Genomic DNA, 20,836 nt, shown 5'->3' with positions numbered 1-20,836 from the left:
TCACCGTCACCCACATGGCCCGGGGTCCAGGTGGGGACAGGGGGCCGCACAGGTGGGGGTGAGAGCATTGGGGGGGTGATGGATGGAGGGGTGGGGGCTGCAGGATGGGGGGTGGCGGTTTGAGTGGGGGTCTGGGGGGGTCTAAAGCAGGGCGAGGGTTTGGGGGGGATGTGGGGACGGGGAGGAATGATGGTGGGGGTGTGGGATGGAGGGGTAGTTGGGGAGGGGGTGATGTGGGGGGTTTAAAGCAGGGCGGGGGAAGGGGGGATGGATGGAGGGGGGGAGGTGTGGTTTGGGAGACTGAGGGGGGGGGGAATGATGGTCGTGGAGGGTGGGGGGGAGATTGTAAATGTTTTAATTTCTGAATTGCTCTAAATTTAAGAATTCCATCCAGTATCTGACGTATGGAAGAGATGTTGAGCCCAGTTGTGGGTGGATTAGTGGAAGCTGCTGAATCTCACCCTCCCCACCCCCCTTACAGGTAACGTTAGCCTATCGTTGACATCACATCTGCCCGCACTCAGGCCAGCTTCCTTGCTGGTTAACGATACACAGATAGACAGCCAGTTGCGTGGCTCTGTGGGGAGCTTATCTCAGCAAATAATTGACAAGTATTTCATGTCTCAAAACAAGTCCAAGCATGTAAGGAGAGAGTTTGTGTGTTTTCCATATAGTATTTTCCAAGGTTAGTAGATCAATTTTGTATAAATGCCAGGCGCCATCAATAAGCTGAAGACAGAAGCAAAAAGCTGGCATAAGTCAGCGGGTCAGGTAGCATCACTGGAGAAAATGAATAGGTGACATTTAGACTTGAGACCCTTCTTCAGACTGCCATCAGTAGCATGCGGCTAGATGTGGGTTTATAACCTCGGAGCCATTAGCGTGCAGAGCTGCATCTGCCCATGTCAATCCTTTTTATAATGCAGACTTCCAAAGGAGTTTAGTTTAGAGATACAGGTGCGGAAACAGGCCATTCGGCCCACCGGGTCCGCGCTGACCAGCGATCCCCGCACATTAACACCATCCTACACCCCTAGGGACAATTTTTACATTTAACAAGCCAATTATACTACAAAGCTGTACATCTTTGGAGTGTAGGAGGAAACCAAAGATCTCGGAGAAAACCCACGCAGGTCACGGGGAGAACGTACTCCGGATGGAACCCGGGTCTCCGGCGCTGCATTCGCTGTAAGGCAGCAACTCTACCGCTGCGCCACTGACCACCCACTTACCAATTTCATTGTGAGATTTTCTTGTAGAAGTGAATGATTGACAATATAGAACAGTGCAGCAAAGGAACAGGCCCTTCGGCCCACAATATCTGTGTTCAACATGATGCATGGACATGACGGGTGTCGGGTTATGGGGAGAAGGCTGGAGAATGGGGTTAGGAGGGAGAGATAGATCAGCCATGATTGACTGGTGGAGTAGACTAGATGGGCCGAATGGCCTAATTATGTTCCTGTCACTTATGACAACGTCAAATTAAACTAATCTCCTCTGCCGGCGCATAATCCATATCCCTCCATTGTCTGTACATCTCTGTGCTAATCTAAAAGCCTCTTAAACACCACTGTAGTAACTGCCTCCACCACTACCCCCGGCAGCAAGTGCCAAGCAATAGACAATAGGTGCAGGAGTAGGCCATTCGGCCGTTCCAGCCAGCACCGCCATTCAATGTGATCGTGGCTGATCATCCACAATCAGTACCCCGTTCCTGCCTTCTCTCCATATCCCTTAACCCCGCTATCCCTAAGAGCTCTATCTAACTCTCTCTTGAAAGCATCCAGAGTACCGGCCTCCACCACCCTCTGATGCAGAGAATTCCCCACACTCACAATGTGGGGAATTCTCTGCATCAGAGGGTGGTGGAGGCCGGTTTATTTTCAGATAAATGCCTTACCATTTATTCTTAAACTATGGCCTCTGGTTCTGGACTCCCCCAACATTGGGAACATGTTTCCTGCCTCTAGCATGTCCAAACCCTTAATAATCTTATATGTTTCAATAAGTACCCCTCTTATCCTTCAAAATTCCAGTGTATACAAGCCCGGCCGCTCCAATCTATCAGCATATGACAGTCCTGCCATCCCGGGAATTAGCCCGATGAATCTACGCTGCACTCTCTCAATATCAAGAATGTCCTTCCTCAGGCTTGGAGACCAAAACTGCACACAATACTCCAGGTGTGGTCTCACTAGGGCCCTGTACAACTGCAGAAGGACCTCTTTGTTCCTATACAGGCACCCACCACCCTCTGTGTAAAAACAAACTTGCCCTGTATGTCTCCTTTAAACTTTCCCCATCTCACCTTACAGCTCTGCCCTCTAGTATTTAATTTTTCCATCCTATTCTTGGTTATCATTCATACTCTAACTAAACTCTGATAAAGGAACTGATACTTGTGAAAAAGAGAAGTGTGCAGGTGATGTTTGTGTTCCACTTAAGTTGAAGTTTAAATTCACAGTGCATTTTTACTGTAAATAGAATTAAAGCTCGTCAAAATGCTTCCTCTTTCATGGTTATTTTAAATACTCCATAGCAGAGGGAATAGGAAAGGTCGATTGAAAGTTTAGACATGGAGAGAACATGGTATTTACTTAACGCCATCATCGCTTGTGTTTGGTGTTCCTTGCACAGTTTTGTGTTATTATCACAACTTGGTGTCGAGCAGAGGTCCTTGGTAGCTCTGAAGGAGGCTTGGCCTTGGGTTGTAACCAAATCCAGTTCAACTGGAAACAAACAAATTACATTTGTAATCCTCTGGTAAATATCAATGCTGGAACAAGCTGTGGCAGAGTGAGCAGTGAGCCATTTACTGTTGGAAGACAACAGATGCATCTGGTGCACACAGGAGCTGCTCACACTGCCAGTCGCTGGGCCTCAGGCAGACACTGGTGTTATCCAGCCTCACGGCAATGGACCCTTACAGACACATGCCAGCACACTTGGATGTAGTGTCCAGTTTTAATTATATGTAAGTAAGTAAGTAAGTACATTTTATTTATATAGCATGTTTAAATCAACTCGCGTTGAAACCAAAGTGCGTTACATAGAAGAAATAATTAGGTTTCCGTACATAGAAAAATTAAAAAAAGAAAAATGACACAACACATTATAGAATTCAACATGAACGTCCCCCCACAGCAGAATCAAAATGTTCCACTGTGGGGAAAGGCAACAGAAAGTTCAGTCCTCTGTGATCACCCGAGGTTGGGGCCTATTGTGGCCTCCGCAGCCAGTCTGATGTTTTCAGGCCCTCTTGCCGGATGATGGAGAAACACTCCTCAGCGGCTTGGAAGATATAGTTGAAAATATAAAAATGTATAGTCTCAAAGTTTAATGTGGAAAGTCTAAAGGGAGATGAAGAAATGGCAGGCGTGTGTCAAGTCTTTGATTGTGTTGGCTGCTTTCCTGAGGCGGGGTGAAGTGTAGGTGGAGTTGATGCAGTGGGTCAGATCTGTGGGATGCACTGGGCTACATTAACATTCTCTGCAGTTTCTTGCAGTCTTGGGCAGAGCTGTGATGCATCCCGACAGTATGCTTTCTACAGTACATCTGTAGAACTGTCCAAGAGTCACTGGAGACACGCTGAATTTCCACAATCTTCTCAGGAAGTAGCGTTATTGCCTTCTTGGCTGTGTAGGATTGTGTATGTGTGAGGATCTCTGGTCGGTGTGGACTTGGTGGGTCAAATGGCCTGTTTCTGTGCTGCATCTCTTGTTGTTTAGTTCATGTTTAGGTTACAGGTACAGCACAGATATTGCTTGGGAAAACTTTCAATAGACAATAGGTGCAGGAGTAGGCCATTCGGCCCTTCGAGCCAGCACCGCCATTCAATGTGATCATGGCTGATCATCCCCTATCAGTACCCCGTTCCTGCCTTCTCCCCATATCCCCTGACTCCACTATTTTTAAGAGCCCTATCTAGCTCTCTCTTGAAAGTATCCAGAGAACCGGCCTCCACCGCCCTCTGAGGCAGAGAATCCCACAGACTCACCACTGTCTGTGAGAAAAAGTGTTTCCTCGTGTCCGTTCTAAATGGCTTACTCCTTATTCTTAAACTGTGGCCCCTGGTTCTGGACTCCCCCAACATCGGGAACATGTTTCCTGCCTCTAGCGTGTCTAAGCCCTTAACAATCTTATATGTTTCAATGAGATACCCTCTCACCCTTCTAAACCAGAATATATAAGCCCAGCTGCTCCATTCTCTCAGCATATGACAGTCCCGCCATCCCGGGAATTAACCTTGTAACCTTTCCTTGACGCGCTTTATAAATTCTGCCCCATCGAAGCTCAGCTTTACAACATTTCCAGTTAATATGAGGGACCTTAAAATCACCTACAGCCTGACTGCTCTTCCAGCTGTCTGTCAAAGCCCTACATGTTTGCACAAATTCCCACTGACTATTGTAGGGAAATGATCACCACCGTCTTATCACTCAGTTCCACTCCTAAAGCTTGGGCGTAGAATCCCCAAGGAATGTCCTCCCTCTGTTACATAGAAACATAGAAAATAGGTGCAGGGGGAGGCCATTCGGCCCTTCGAGCCAGCACCGCCATTCATTGTGATCATGGCTGATCGTCCCCAATCAATAACCCGTGCCTGCCTTCTCCACATATCCCTGGATTCCACCAGCCCCTGGAGCTCTATATAACTCTCTCTTAAACCCATCCAGTGATTTGGCCCCCACTGCCCTCTGCGGCAGGGAATTCCACAACATTTCCAACATGCGCAGATTTTTGTCTTTCTCAACTCTTGGTTTCTGTCTTTTTTCCAGACATTTCCTTCCTTCCCTTTTTTTTTTTTTTTTTTTTTTTTTTAAATCAAAAATATTTATTCAAATATTAAAATAGTATTGACAATACAATAAAACAAAACACCACCATAATACAAGACGAACAAATATGCTAAGCAACTGCTAAACAATTATATTGCAATCCTTGTCAAGGATACATTCAACCCCCCTCGGTGCCCAGCGGTCCCGGAACTCCCTCAGGGTGCCCGTAGACAGGGCGTATTCCCTTTCCATCCGCACCCGGGCACGGACGTTTCCTTCCTTCCCTTTGGTGGTTGTTCATTGACCTGAACCTTTCTCTCGGATTCTCTCTCCACGGTTGCATGTTTGGGAGGTTCTGTTAGACAATAGACAATAGGTGCGGGAGTAGGCCATTCGGCCCTTCGAGCCAGCACCGCCATTCAATGTGATCATGGCTGATCATCCACAATCAGTACCCCGTTCCTGCCTTCTCCCCATATCCCCTGACTCCGCTATCTTTAAGAGCCCTATCTAGCTCTCTCTTGAAAGTATGTGATGATCACCCTGTTGTGATGTTGTGATGTTCACCCAGTTCGTCCACATACTCCCCCTCTTACCACCGCCTCCATCACACCTGCAGTGTCTTCAGTCAACTTTCTAAAGCTCACGGTGACTTCCTTGCACTTACTCTCAACATATTTGTAAACTGCAGACTCCTGAATGAAACCACTTCCTCAATCTGCCCTTCCACTTTCTCCGAATGATCCCTGTCGATGGATCTGCCACTCTCGTTTACAATAGTGCTTTATTTTGTATTGATTTTCCTACCGATCAGATGCAGATAGTTTATGGCACCTTTTGTTTTAGTTTTCCAACATGCGCAGATTTTTGTCTTTCTCAACTCTTGGTTTCTATCTTCTTCCCAGACATTTCCTTCCTTCCCTTTGGTGGTTGTTCATTGACCTGAACCTTTCTCTCGGATTCTCACTCCACGGTTGCATGTTTGGGAGGTGCTGTTGCAGGGTCCTGGGTGCAAGAATGTAGTGCGCTGCACTGGTGGTGAAGCATGCCGATGTCCTGGGCGGTGTGGAGCTGCTTGAGTGTTGTTGCGGCTGCACTCATGCAGACAAGGGGAGAGCGTTCCATCACCCTCCATAGTTGTTCCTTGGAGATGGTGGCAAGGCTTTGGACTGTCAGATGGTGAGATGGTGATTGCTCTTGGTATATACAATGAGTGGGCAGCAGTCTTCAGTGTGTTAATGCAGGCCAACTGTGCCACCTTTATTCATAGTCGGGCAAGTACCAACAAAGTACCAAGGGCTGGCACGGTGGCGCAGCGGTAGAGTTGCTGCCTCACAGCGCCAGAGACCCGGGTTCCATCCTGACTACAGGTGCTGTCTGTATGGAGTTTGAACGTTCTCCCTGTGAGCTGCGTGGGTTTTCTCCGAGATCACCTGTTTAGTCCCACACTCCAAAGACGTACAGGTTTGTAGTTTAATTGGCTTGGTATAACTGCAAAGTTGTCCCTGGTGTGTTTAGGATAGTGTTGGTGTGCGTGGATTGCTGGTTGGCGTGCACTGAATGGGCTGAAGGGCCTGTTTCCACGCTGTATCTAAACTAAACTGTGCCAGCTTTATTCTCGGTTTGCTCATAATCAGGCAAGTACCAAGAGTTGTTCCTCAGGTCGACTAATGTGGTCATGCATGAATCCTGCTCCTACAGTTTGAATCCAGAACTCAACACCAAGGAATTACAATTCCATGATTTTTCTTGATGCAAGTTACAGCAACCTGACAAAACCCCAAGAGAAAACTTTCCCAAGACGTCCCCTATCCACCTGTAGGATTACGTGAGGAATAGCGTTATCTCACTTCAGTTTAGTTTATTGTCACGTGTACCGAGCTACAGTGAAAAGCTTTTGTTGCGTGTTATCCAGTCAGCAGAAAGACAATACATGATTACAATCGAGCCGATACCTGATAAAGGAATAATGTTTATCTGGGCTCATGGAACATGAAATTGCCTGTTGCCTTCATTACGTTAAACAATCTCAGTAAGGACAGTGAAAGGTTTGGAGCTGAGGGAAGGGAAAAGCTGAAAGGATCCACTTGGATAATGTAAGGTTACAGACACAGGAACTGCAGGTTTAGTTTAGAGATAGAGCACGGAAACAGACCCTTCAGCCCACCAGGTCCGCGCCGACCAGCGATCCCCGCACATTCACACTATCCTACATCCACTAGGGACAATTTTTACATTTACCAAGACAATTAACCTACAAACCTGCACGTCTTTGGAGTGTGGGGGGAAACATCGAGCAAAACACAAAGTGCTGGAGGAACTTGGTGGGTCAGGCAGCATCTATGGACGGGAGACATTTTGGATCAGGACTCTTCAGGCTGAGAGGCGATAGTGGGTTTTGTAGACCCAAATGTTGTCTGTCCATTCCCTCTGCCGATGCTGCCTGACCTGCTAAGTTCCTCCAGCACTTTGAGTTTTGCCTAAGGTAGGGTCAGGTTTGATTTGATGACTACCCATGGCAAGTAATAACTGATAATTCAGATAAGTCCCTTTAAGATAAAACATGTACAACTATGAGTATATGCATTATGAGAGGCATAGATAGGGTAATCAGAACATTATTCCAGGGTAGACAAAAATGCTGGAGAAACTCAGCGGGTGAGGCAGTATCTGTGGAGCGAAGGAAATAGGCGACGTTTCGGGTCGAGACCCTTCAAGGGTGGTGATGTCAAATACTAGAGAGCATCTTTTTAAGCTGAGAGGCAAAGTTTAAAAGATGTGCGGGACATGTTTTTTTACATGGGGGGTGGTGAGTGGCTGGAACGTGCTTCAGGGGGTGGTGGTTTGTGTCGATGTGATAGTGGTGACCAAGAGGTTTTTGGTTTGCCACATAGACATGCAGGGAATGAAGATATGGATCACGTGCAGGCAGAGGAGTTGGTCTTGGCATCTGGTTCAGCAAAGCCATCGCGGGCTGAAGGGCCTGTTCTTGTGTTGTACTGTTCTGTGGTGTGAGAAACGTCAGGCAGCAGATGGGCGCTGCTGATAATGAGAGCCACTCACTACGAGCAGGGCTGGGACCACAATTCAATTAGGAGAACATTTCAGCTATAATTTGCGTAACTTCAGCCACTCGAGCATTACAGAAGCATACTGCTCCTGATTGTGTTTTTCTTGCGTTTCATTTTGTGTGTGTTTTCCTGCAGGTAGCGTGTAATTGCTGGAGTTGCGATCTTCACATGGTCTCTGGTTGTTCCTGCTGTTTGCATGTTCTTCACCACGCGACCACAAGTTTAATCGGTTACAGCTCGAGCTACAACTGGGCACGATGCATTCTGTTGACAGAATGAAACCTCTCCCCAGCGCCGATGTTTCTGAAAGCATTTTTGACATGAACTATTTATCTTGGCAAGTCCGGGGCAAGCTGATAGCTGCCGGCTTCCTGTTCTACTTTGGGGTCTTTATTTTCTCGCACGTGCTAAGCCTCGCTCTGTCACTGACCTACCGCTCACTGGCAGCCAAGGAGAGGGTGTTCTGGAACCTGGCTGTCAGCCGTGGGGCGTTTGGGATCCAGAGCATGGTGGCTGGGCTCTGGGCTCTGCTGAAGGATCCCGTGCTGCAGGCCGACAGAATGTTCGGCCAACAGAGCTGGAGTTGGTTCAACGTCCTCACAGCGTTTGGTTTCTTCACGTTTGAGAACGCAGCTCTTCACGGCTCCAACGTGGTCTTCGGAAGCTTCGACGCCGCCCTGGCAATCCACCACTTCTTTGCCGTGTCTGGGTTTGGCAGTGTCTTGGTGTGGGACACAGTTGGCCACTACCTGCCAATGCTGATACTGCTGCTGGAGATGAGCACACCATTCACCTGCGTCTCCTGGATCCTGCTGAAGGTAAGGAGATCAGTGCTCCCCATCCCACACAAATGACGTGCTCCGTACAAATAGCACCATCAAACTGGGAAGAATTTCTAACTTGGATAGTTGAGTTTAAATCGAGATGCAGCACGGAAACAGGCCCTTCGGCCCTCCCAGTTCGTGCTGGCCAGCGACCGCCGTACTCTAACACTATCTTACACACACTCAGGACAATGTACAATTCTACCAAAGCCAATTAACCCACAAAACTGCACGTCTTTGGAGTATGGGAGGAAACCGGAGCCCAGCTGCTCCATTCTCTCAGCAACGTACAAACTCTGTACAGACAGGACCCGTGGTCAGGATTGAACCTGGGCCTCTGGTGCTGTGAGGCAGCAACTCTACCGCTGCACCACCGTGCCAAAGTTGGTGATTTTTGTGGACAGAAGGAAGTGCAGGGTGATGATTTTCCAAAAGTCACAAAGTGCTGGAGTAACTCAGTAGGTGAGGCAGCATCTATGGAGAACATGGATAGGCAACGTTTTGGGTCGAGACGCTCCCTCAGATTTTTGGTTTGATTCATTCTTTAGAAGTGGCAGCTGAGTGTGAAGGTGTTGATTTAGTTGCGGTCTAATTGCTCTCCATGTGGATCACTGTCACAGCTGCTGTACACACAGCTCAATGTCTCCTTCATACACAGCACATGTACAGCTCAACATCTGCACACTTAGCAACTGGCAACATATTAGTTTGTTACTCCTGATTCAAGCAATTTTATGCTTTAAAAAGTAAATTATTAAATGGAATAAGTGATGCAGAGCTGCCAAGTAGTACGGATTATCCGTATTTTGTACGGAAATGTGATCAGAATACGGATGTACGAATTTGCTTTGTAAAATATGTGTCTTTTAAAAATCGACCCGACTTCCTGTTTCATCTTGCTGCTTAAAAAAATGCAAGGATACAAAAAGTCATACTGTAACTAAAAATGATAGCAGATTAAATCTATTAGTATTTTAAATTTCAAGATCTAGATGATTATTTTTGTAAGCTTTGATCTGCCTGCCCCGCCACAGGTTTAAACAGCGCTGTCAGTTTAGCACGTGGGAATTTAAATGAACAGCGCTATGGGTTCCAATTATAGCGCTACCAGCTGGAATGCTATTGCCTTTACACCTAGTGCTATGGGCTTTACACATGGGTCACAGACTGTTCGGGGAGGGAGAAGGAGAAGGAGAGTGGGAGTGAGAGGGAGGGAGGGAATAAGAGAGGGAGGGAGAAAAAAGGGAGGGAGGGAGAGAGGGAGAGGGAGGGAAAGAGAGGAAGGAGGGAGAGAGAGAGGGAGGCTTCCAAAATGGCTTCTACATCATCATTTGATGCTAAAAGCAGGAACAGCCGTTCAAACAGAAGTATACAAAAAGATGGCAATGAATGCACTGTCAAGTAAGGTGCGTAGAAGACATGTCAATTGGTAGCAAAGTTATGCATTCTTGTACTCTTACATGGGTATGACCGCACATAAAAAACAACATTTTTTACAGCAAAATGGGACTGCGTAAAAATACTGATTTCCTCAACAAAATGCTGATTTTCAGGTACTAGAATACTGAAATACTCTGACAAAACTTGGCAGCTCTGGTGATGTTCTAAGAATGTATAAAAGTGTATAAAATCATGAGGGGAATAGATAGAGTGAATGCACAGAGTCTTTTCCCCAAAGTAGGGGAATTAAGTACCAGAGGACATATTTTTTAAGTGAGAGACGAAAGATTTAATAGGAACCCGAAGGGCAACTTTTTCATATGGTACAAGCTGCCAGAGGAGCTAGTTGAGGCAGGGACTACCACAACATTGAAAAGACATTTAGACAGGTACATGAATAGTAACGGTTTAGTGGGATATGGGCTAAACGCGGGCAGATGGGGCTAGTGTAGTTGGGGCATTGTGGTCGGCATGGGGAAGTTGGGCTAAAGCACCTGTTTCCAAGCTGTATGACATTAAGGCTCAATTAAAGTATAACAGAAGTTCTGTCTTATTGTATTAAGGGACATTTTGCAAAGGGGTAAATTCTCCTCTTGATCACTTCTTGATTAGTATGGGTGTCGGAATTAAGGGGAGAGGGCAGGAGAATGGGGTTGAGAAGAAAAGATAAATCAGTCATGATTTAATGGCGGAATGGTCTAAATCTGCTTATGGATAGGTGGGGGTGAATGGGGGGCCGGTTCTGAGCCGCTATAGCTCTGGGGATGAAGCTGTTCCTGAGTCTGGAGGTGCGGGCGTAGAAGACCTTGTAACGTCTGCCGGAAGGTAGGAGTTCGAACAGTCCATTACAAGGGTGTGAGGAGTCTTTATGGATGCTGACGGCATATCCTGAGGCACTGTGTGTAGTAGATGCCCTCCAAGGCTAGTAGCGGTGCCCCAATAATCTTCTGCGCTCTGTGGACGACGCGCTGAAGAGCTCTCCTCTCCGCCTCCGTGCAGCTGAGATACCACACAGAGATGCCATACGTTAATATGCTCTCTGTGGTGCAGCGGTAGAAGGTTGTCAGCAGCTGTTGGGGAAGACCAGTCCTTTTCAATGTTCTCAGGAAGAACAGTCGTTGCTGTGCCTTTTTGACCAGCGCAGCGGTGTTGGTGGACCATGTGAGGTCCTCTGAGATGTGAGTGCCCAGAAACTTAAAGCTGGACACTCTCTCCACACTGTCCCCGTAGATGGAGATTGGGGCGTATTCTCCATTATGTGTCCTCCTGAAGTTGATAATCAGCTCCTTGGTCTTGGAGGTGTTTAGTGACAAGTTGTTACGTGAGCACCAGTCCGCCAGGTTCTGCACCTCCGCTATGTATTTTGTTTCATCACCGTTGGTGATCAGCCCGATCACTGTTGCAAACTTCACGATGGTGTTGGTGTCGAATGCATGAACACAGTCGTGTGTGAAGAGGGAGTAGAGCATGGGGCTCAGTACACAGCCCTGTGGTGCTCAGGGTGATAGTGGAGGACAGGTGCGGGCCCAGTCTCACTGCCTGCGGTCGCTCCGTCAGAAAATTCAGGATCCAGTCGCATATGGGCGAGCTGAGGCCTAGCTGGTGGAGTTTGGTGGTGAGCTTGGTGGGGATGACCGTATTGAAGGCAGAGCTATAGTCTATGAAGAGCATCCTCACGCAAGTCTGGAATGACCCAGACTTAGTCTGAAAAAGGGTCCTGACCCAAAACATCACCTATCCATGTTCTCCACAGATGCTGCCTGACCCGCTGAGTTACTCCAGCACTCTGTGAAACGTCACCTATCCATGTTCTCCACAGATGCTGCCTGACCCGCTGAGTTACTCCAGCACTGTGAAACGTCACCTATCCATGTTCTCCACAGATGCTGCCTGACCCGCTGAGTTACTCCAGCACTCTGTGAAACGTCACCTATCCATGTTCTCCACAGATGCTGCCTGACCCGCTGAGTTACTCCAGCACTCTGTGAAACGTCACCTATCCATGTTCTCCACAGATGCTGCCTGACCCGCTGAGTTACTTCAGCACTCTGAAACGTCACCTATCCATGTTCTCCACAGATGCTGCCTGACCCGCTGAGTTACTCCAGCACACTGTGTGTTTTTGTGTAAACCGGCATCTGCTGTTCCGTGTTTCTATATTAACGGTTTCTCTGGACACTGATGCTGCCTGATGGGACTGTGGGACGACCTTTCAGACAATGTTTGAGTTTCTGGCATTTGCGGTTGGATTGAATAGTTTATTGCCCTGCATTAAAGTAACAATTTCTAGTGCCCAGCATAACATCTACTGAACTAATACTGTGGATGAAAGCTCCTAATTCACAGAAGTCAGGTTTGAGATATGAAACAGTACACTGTTCAGTCATAGGTAGACAAAAATGCTGGAGAAACTCAGCGGGTGAGGCAGCATCTATGGAGCGAAGGAAATAGGTAACGTTTCGAGTCGAGACCCTTGAAGGTGAGGCAGCATCTATGGAGTGAAGGAATAGGTGACGTTTCGGGTCGAGACCCAAGGGTCTTGACCTGAAATGTCACCTGTTCCTTCGCTCCATAGATGCTGCCTCACCCGCTGAATTTCTCCAGCATTTTTGTCCACCTTCGATTTTTCCAGCATCTGCAGTTCCTTCTTAAACTGTTCAGTCGTCTTCATTCTGCTAACTCTTAGTTCATTGAATGTTTTATTGCTTCTTGTGTATAAAGTGTACTAAGGTCAAGATAAGACTGGATATCTTTAAGAACTTTAAAACTGGAAAGGCTCGAGGGTGCTGGAAAGCTGGCAACTCTGTGTACAGCCTCATTGCAATGTGTTATTCTTGCACTACGAACATTACACTCCTGTACTTGGGTGTGATTATGCTTATGTCGAACAAGATGTTATTGAATTGTATGCAATACGAAGCATTTCACTGTTTCTTGGTTCATGTGACCATAACGTTCCATTGAATAACCAAGGGATACAAGTGAAAATACACAACCATGTTTAAGGGTGGCATAGTGATGCAGCGGATAGTGTTGCTGACTCACAGTTCCAGCAATCCGGCTTCTATCCTGACCTCGGGTGCTGTCTGTGTGGAGTTTGCACGTTCTCCCTGTGACTGTGTAGGTTTTCTCCAGGTGCTTTGGATTTTCCCCCACATCCCAAAGACGTGTGGGTTTGCAGGTTAATCGGCCCTCTGTAAATTGCCCCTAGTGTGTAGGGAGTGGATGAGAAAGTGGGATAACATCGATCAGATTAGGAAAAGGGGAGATGCAACGAGTCCTGGGTGTCCTGGTACATCAGTCACTGAAAGTAAGCATGCAGGTACAGCAGGCAGTGAAGAAAGCGAATGGCATGTTGGCCTTCATAACGATTAGATTTGAGTATAGGAACAAGGAGGTCCTACTGCAGTTGTACAGGGACCTGGTGAGACCACACCTGGAGTATTGTGTGCAGGTTTGGTCTCTTAATTTGAGGAAAGACATTCTTGCTATTGAGGGAGTGCAGCGTAGGTTTACAAAGTTAATTCCCGGGATGGCGGGACTGTGGTGAGAGGGGATCTTATAGAATTTAGAAGGATGAGAGGGTATCTTATAGAATTTAGGATGAGAGGGAATTTTTTCGAAAAATATAAAATAATTTTTAAGGGATTGGACAGGCTAGATGCAGAAACATGTTCCCCATGTTGGGGGAGTCCAGAACCAGGGGTCACAGTTTAAGAATAAGGGGTGGGCCATTTAGAACACATAGACACATAGAAAATAGATGCAGGAGTAGGCCATTCGGCCCTTCGAGCCTGCACCGCCATTCAATATGACCATGGCTGATCATCCAAAATCAGTACCCCGTTCCTGCTTTCTCCCCTTGATTCCGTTAGCCCTGAGCTAGATCTAACTCTGATAGTAGAATGAGGCCATTCAGCCTATCAAGTCTACTCCGCCATTCAATCATGGCGGATCTATCTTTCCCTCATAACCTCATTCTCCTGCCTTCTCCCCACAATCCATGACAGCCGCTCTAATCTCTGGCGCTGTTAGGCAGCAACTCTACTGTTGTGCCACAGTGCCGTTCCAAAATACCCACTGCGTGTGAATTTTAATATCCCAGCTCAGCTTTAAACCTGGTAATGGGAAGGGTAATTTTATATTGAAAATAGAAAGTAGAACAATGGAGATTTAGGGGGGGCACCAGTAAACGCGGAATTACGGGAGGCTGTCCATGAGAGAGAGAGAGAGAGAGAGAGAGAGAGATTTAGTGTGTCCATGAGTGAGTGAGGTTAAATATATAAAATGATGAGAGGCATAGATTCTTGACTCCACTATGGGCAAAAGATTCTGTGCATCTACCCGATCTTTTCCTGAGATGAGGACAATCTTTTTCAGCCAGAGAGTTGTGAATCTGTGGAATTCTCTGCCACAGAAGGCAGCGGAGGCCAATTCACTGGAGGCATTAACGGGAGAGTTAGATTTAGCTCTTAGGGCTAACAGAATCAAGGGATATGGTGAGAAAACAGGAACAGGGTTCTGATTGGGGATGATCAGCCATGATCATATTGAATGGCGGTGCTGGCTGGAAGGGCCAAATGGCCTACTCCTGCACCTATTGTCTGTTTCTATGAACTAGTGTGAAAGGGTGATGGATGAGTGGGCGTACTCGCTGGGGTAGGGCCTGTTTCCATGTCTTATCTGTAAACCAAAAGTGTTTTATTTGACTGTGTGCATGCACTAGAGTGTGGATGAATATTTCATGCTGTCATTGTGACTTGTGTGGGTGTAAGTGTGACACCATGATGCCAGTGTGTGCTAGCAGGCTCCATCCAACGGGACAGACAGACACATGCTGACTTCTTCTTCTCTCTCCACCAGGCTGGCTTGTCACACATGCGGCTGTGGAAAGTGAACCAGTGGCTGATGATCCACATGTTCCACTGCCGCATGGTCCTCACCTACCACATGTGGTGGGTGTGCTGGCAGCACCTGGACTCCATCCAGCGCCACGTCCCCGCGCCACAGGCCGCGCTCTTCTTCCCCGGCCTCTTGCTGCTGACGTTCATCATCAACCCGTACTGGACCCACAAGAAGACCCTGCAGCTCCTGAACCCTGTCGACTGGAACTTTGCCACTGAGACCAAGGGAGTGGCCAATGGTGGCACCGGCGCGGCTGGCAAGAAAACAACATGAGGTGCAAATGCTGCGGGTTTGGGGATAAATGCGTGAAACGTCATCTCTTGCAACTTAACACTGACGGAAGTCTGGATCACCACTGTGTTCTAGATTTGGCATCTGATCACCCCCCCCCCCCCGCCCTCCTGTGGTGGGTGTGCTGGGAGCATCCGGAAAAAATAACCTTTGATACACAATTTTAAATGTTCTCTTCCGCTAACTGCTTACAGGAAAATTTAGATTAACACGACATGTCCTTGCAAATTGTAATCTGTGTGGATGTGGCCATGAGCCATGTTGCTGTATAATCTGTGTGGATGTGGCCATGAGATGATGCCGGGAGGTCATGGCATGAAGATGGTGCAGTAATGGTTAAACATGGCAGTGGAGGGCCTCGCAGTGAAATCCATTCACTTTAGACATAACTGCCCGCTTGACACGTTTAGAATGGAACTCATTTAACTAACTATTCATTCTTTAAATATTTTGTTACGCCATAGATTTGTCAAAAGTCTTTAATTTTTAAAGTTCATCCTCAGACGTGATACATCATGGCAACTAAATGATAGCATTAATGTTTGCGGATTTTGTTTCTTGGGGGTTGCCACTGAAATGTTCACGCAATGTTCACGCCTGTTGTGTTCTCCGCTTCCTGTCATGTCATATGGTCTCATGTCATATGGTCATAAGTGATTGGAGCAGAATTAGGCCATTCAATGCTCATGGCTGATCTATCTCCTGCCGCCATTCTCCTGCCTTCTCCCCATAACCCATGACACAGAGTAGACTTGATGGGCCGAATGACCTCATTCTACTCCTATTCCTTATGACCTTATAAGACCGTACTAATCAAGAATCTATCAATCTCCGCCTTAGAAATATCCATTACGGCCTCCACAGCCGTCTGTGGCAATGAATTCCACAGATTCAGCACCATCTGACTAAAGAAATGCCTCCTCATCTCCTACCTAAAAATAGAAAAATAGATGCAGGGGTAGGCCATTTGGCCCTTCGTGCCAGCATCAAAGAAACATCCTTCAATTCTGAGGCTGTGTCCTCTGGTCCTAGACTCTCCCACTAGTGGAAACATCCTCTCCACATCCACTCTATCTAGGCCTTTCACATCAACGCAGTATTTGCAGGAATCACTAACTTGTAAACACCATACATAATACTCTGGGACAGGTTCTTATTTTGTCCCGAAGGAGTCATGCTAACTCTTTCAATTTAACTTTTATTTATCGCTCTCGATGTAGCTATTAATCGTTGAAGAGTATTTTACATTTTTAATATTTCTGTATTCCTGAAAGCCCAAAATATGTCCTGTTGTGCTTGCAAATCTGTTCAGTTTAACCTTAATTGCAGGCGATTGACATGACAGTCAACTGCCTGTATGTTTATTTCTGTGTGTTACTGGGTATGATGATGATGAGGTTACTGGGGGAAGTCCTTCAAGAATACCCAAACTCTGCAATGGAACTGCAAATCAAACAAATTTTTACTAAACATCTAAGAAAAAGCTGGAGTAACTCAGCGGGACAGGCAGCATCTCTGGTGAGAAGGAATGGGTGATGTTTCGGGTCCAGACCCTTCTTTAGCCTAAAGAAAAAAGTAAACGTCAATTTTATTTGTCACATGCACCCGAAGATGCAGTGAAATGAATTTGCCAGCAGCGATACACTTAAAAAGAACACACAATACACAATAGAATTTAACACAAACATCCACCACTGCATTCTTCACTGTGGTGGAAGGCAACAAAGTTCAGTCAGTCCTCCTCCATTGTTCACCCGTGGTCGGGGCCATGAACCTTTCGTAGTCGCCGCTACGGACGGCCCGATGTACAGGCCCTCTGGTAGGGATGATCCAAACTCCAACGTCGTGACGGTCAAACACACTCGGAGGTCCCAAATTGGCACTTTCCTGCTGGAGACCGTGGCTTGACCCGAGTCTGGACCCAAAACATCACTCATTCCTTCTCTCCAGAGATGCTGCCTGCCTGCCTGAGTTACTCCAGCATTTTGTGTCTTAAACCAATATCTGCTTTTCCTACTTTACTAAACAACTCTTTGTCTCCGAGTTTTCCAGTGTTTTGGGGATATTACTTGGATCTGCAAATTGCCACTTGGCTAGTTTGCAAAGTCCTGCCATTGATTGATCCAATCACTGCAGAGTGCCTCTATCTGCAGTATCAGTGATCCAGGCAATGAAGGTCTGGTTTGATTTGCAAATGTTCTAGTTCCTGGTACGGGCGATGACGTGTTGCTTTAGGACAAACCTTGTGTTGCTTTAGAACAATGCAAAGCACAATCCTTGCATTTCAATGCTGCCATTCCAGGAATTGTGTGTGTGTGTCAGTCAGCTGCTGTCCTATTTTAAGAGTGCAGAACAAGAATTAGAGCTGCTTCTGGAGTTGTTTTAAGAATGAGTTCTCCATGTCAGAAGAATGACAGTATTCATTGGCAAGATCATTTTGTATTTGAAGCACACTGCTGATCGTTAGTTACCTGGGGTTTGCAGGTGAGTTACCTGGGGTTTGCAGGCGAGTTACCTGGGGTTTGCAGGTGAGTTACCTGGGGCGTGCAGGTGAGTTACCTGGGGCGTGCAGGCGAGTTACCTGGGGTTTGCAGGTGAGTAACCTGGGGCGTGCAGGTGAGTTACCTGGGGCGTGCAGGCGAGTAACCTGGGGCGTGCAGGTGAGTAACCTGGGGCGTGCAGGCGAGTAACCTGGGGCGTGCAGGCGAGTTACCTGGGGTTTGCAGGTGAGTTACCTGGGGCGTGCAGGTGAGTTACCTGGGGCGTGCAGGCGAGTAACCTGGGGCGTGCAGGTGAGTTACCTGGGGCGTGCAGGCGAGTAACCTGGGGCGTGCAGGCGAGTAACCTGGGGCGTGCAGGCGAGTAACCTGGGGCGTGCAGGCGAGTAACCTGGGGCGTGCAGGTGAGTTACCTGGGGCGTGCAGGCGAGTAACCTGGGGCGTGCAGGCGAGTTACGTGCGGCGTGCAGACGAGTTACCTGGGGCGTGCAGACGAGTTACCTGGGGTGTGCAGGGGTGTTACCTGGGGTGTTATCTGGGGCGTGCAGGGGTGTTATCTGGGGCGTGCAGGCGAGTAACCTGGGGCGTGCAGGTGAGTTACCTGGGGTGTGCAGGTGAGTAACCTGGGGTGTGCAGGGGTGTTATCTGGGGCTTGCAGGTGAGTTACCTGGGGTGTGCAGGGGTGTTATCTGGGGTGTGCAGGCGAGTAACCTGGGGCGTGCAGGCGAGTAACCTGGGGCGTGCAGGTGAGTTACCTGGGGTGTGCAGGTGAGTTACCTGGGGTGTGCAGGGGTGTTATCTGGGGCTTGCAGGTGAGTTACCTGGGGCGTACAGGTGAGTTATCTGGGGTGTGCAGGGGTGTTATCTGGGGCGTGCAGGTGTGTTACCTTGGATGGCAGGTGAGTTACCTGCTTATACATCCTGCTACCTGACAGCGGGACTAGGCCCAGGTTGTGGGCTTGGCCACTAATGTAAGAGTTGCAGCTGCTATGTGTGGCACCTTTTAAATATTGACTTGAGATGAAGCTATTTTTAAGTTTTGACAGACTTTAACTATTTAAATTATTTAATCATTCTGCATTGGGCGAATGACTTTGACAAACAATTATCGGGACTCTCCAAGCCCGGCTAAGAGGTTTTTAAGCACAGCCATGTCACAGTTACTGAGAGGTGAGAGAAATATTGTACGGGTTAGTTAATATAAGAAAGAGACTGCCAGAATCAAGTCCGGCTAGGCTTTGAAATTCGGTTACAAAGCAAAGCACAGAGTGCTGGAGGAACTCAGCGGGTGGGTCAGTCAGGCAGCATCTGTGGAGGGGCCGGACAGGCGACATTCTGGCTCAGGACCCTCCTTCAGACTGGACAAATTCTGTTTTCCAGCAAAATAGTTTGATAATGCTGTTTGTTTTGTTTGCAAAATGCAAAGTGCTTTTATTATTTTGTATGACTAAAATGAACGTGTTTCACAACACGTATGGTGATAAACGCTACTGTGCAATACTCCAATAAACATGATTAACCATAAGTATTTTTCCCATGCCTTTATTCATTTGCTGCTGGATGTTTGGAGGAGCGGGAATGAAGATAAGATTTCTGGTTACATTTTCTTATTATCTCCTGGTCAATATGAACAAACTCTTAAACACACAAAACATTCCATTCATCTTACAGGAATGACCTGCTGGGCAAACGTAACGTGGACAGGAACACTGAGAAAAATGTAGAACAACTCAGAAGGCCACGTATCAAAGGAATAGACAATAGGTGCAGATGTTCAATCAAACAATTGAACCAAATGTTGTTTCTTTACAATCAAACAAGGAGGAAATAAAGGGGAGGTTGCTGTGTAGTGGCGCCAGTCACCCCTGCATTCCCTCTACCCACCCCCAACCCTAGTCGTACTCCTTCCACTGTTCACATCCTTCTTTCCCTCTCGTTAGCACATCTTTACCAGCCAACAATGGCAAAGCAAGAAATTCATTGTCCTATCTGGGACACATGACAATAAACTCTCTTGATTCTTGAATCATTATGGACTCCACCCTTCCTGAGGTCCTGATTTGTTCTTGTCTTTTCTCGCCCACCCCCTCTCTCCGTCTGAAGAAGAGTTCTAACCCGGAATGTCACCTTTTCTCCAGAGATGTTGCCTGACCCGCTGAGTTACTGGAGAACATGGATAGGTGACGTTTCACAAAGTGCTGGAGTAACTCAGCGGGTCAGGCACCATCTGTGGAGAACATGGATAGGTGACGTTTCACAGAGTGCTGGAGTAACTCAGCGGGTCAGGCACCATCTGTGGAGAAAATGGATAGGTGACGTTTCACAGAGTGCTGGAGCAACTCAGCGGGTCAGGCAGCATCTGTGGAGCACATGGATAGGTGACGTTTCACAGAGTGTTGGAGCAACTCAGCGGGTCAGGCAGCATCTGTGGAGCACATGGATAGGTGGAGAGGATGTTTCCACTAGTGGGAGAGTCTAGGACCTGAGAGTACAACCTCAGCATAAAAGGATGTGCCTTTTGAAAGGATATAAGGAATTTCTTCAGTCAGAGAGTGGTGAATCTGTGGAATTCATTACTATAGACTACCTAATTCATTGGGTATTTTTAAAGCGGAGTTTGATAGGTTCTTGCTTAGAAACATAGAAAATAGGTGCAGGAGTAGGCCATTCGGCCCTTCGAGCCTGCACCGCCATTCAATATGATCATGGCTGAGCATCCAACTCCGTATCCTGTACCTGCCTTCTCTCCATACCCCCTGACCCCTTTAGCCACAAGGGCCACATCTAACTCCCTCTTAAATATAGCCAATACAATACAATGCAATACGGTTTATTTCTCACATTGCACATAAGTGCAAGTGAAATGAATATGTCAGCAGCGGTACAATGATAAAGAACACACACAAAAACACAATAAAAATGTAACATAAACATCCACCACAGCATTCATCACTGTGGTGGAAGGCACACAATTTGGCCAGACCACCTCCATTTTCCCCCGTGGTCGGGATCTCAACCCTCCGCAG

General features: G+C 47.3%; 1 protein-coding gene across 1 annotated transcript; it reads left to right on the top strand.

The window, feature by feature from the left end:
• Window positions 1-380: 380 nt before the first annotated feature.
• cln8 (CLN8 transmembrane ER and ERGIC protein) lies at window positions 381-19,335 on the top strand. The gene is made up of 3 exons (XM_033022028.1): window positions 381-481; window positions 7,988-8,670; window positions 14,980-19,335. Exons 2-3 carry the CDS (start codon window positions 8,110-8,112, stop codon window positions 15,292-15,294), a joined length of 876 nt encoding a protein of 291 aa, XP_032877919.1. The 5' UTR covers window positions 381-481; window positions 7,988-8,109; the 3' UTR covers window positions 15,295-19,335.
• Window positions 19,336-20,836: the final 1,501 nt, after the last annotated feature.

Source organism: Amblyraja radiata, chromosome 5 (assembly GCF_010909765.2).
Source record: "Amblyraja radiata isolate CabotCenter1 chromosome 5, sAmbRad1.1.pri, whole genome shotgun sequence".
Lineage (NCBI taxonomy): Eukaryota > Metazoa > Chordata > Chondrichthyes > Rajiformes > Rajidae > Amblyraja > Amblyraja radiata.
This window is presented reverse-complemented; position numbering and strand designations above follow the sequence as displayed.

Bases quoted from the DNA above. Each gene is read 5' to 3' on its own strand.
- cln8 (XM_033022028.1), top strand. From the start codon at position 8,110: ATGCATTCTGTTGACAGAATGAAACCTCTCCCCAGCGCCGATGTTTCT. The intron at 8,671-14,979 runs GTAAGGAGATCA...TCTCTCCACCAG, and splicing joins TCTCCTGGATCCTGCTGAAG to GCTGGCTTGTCACACATGCG.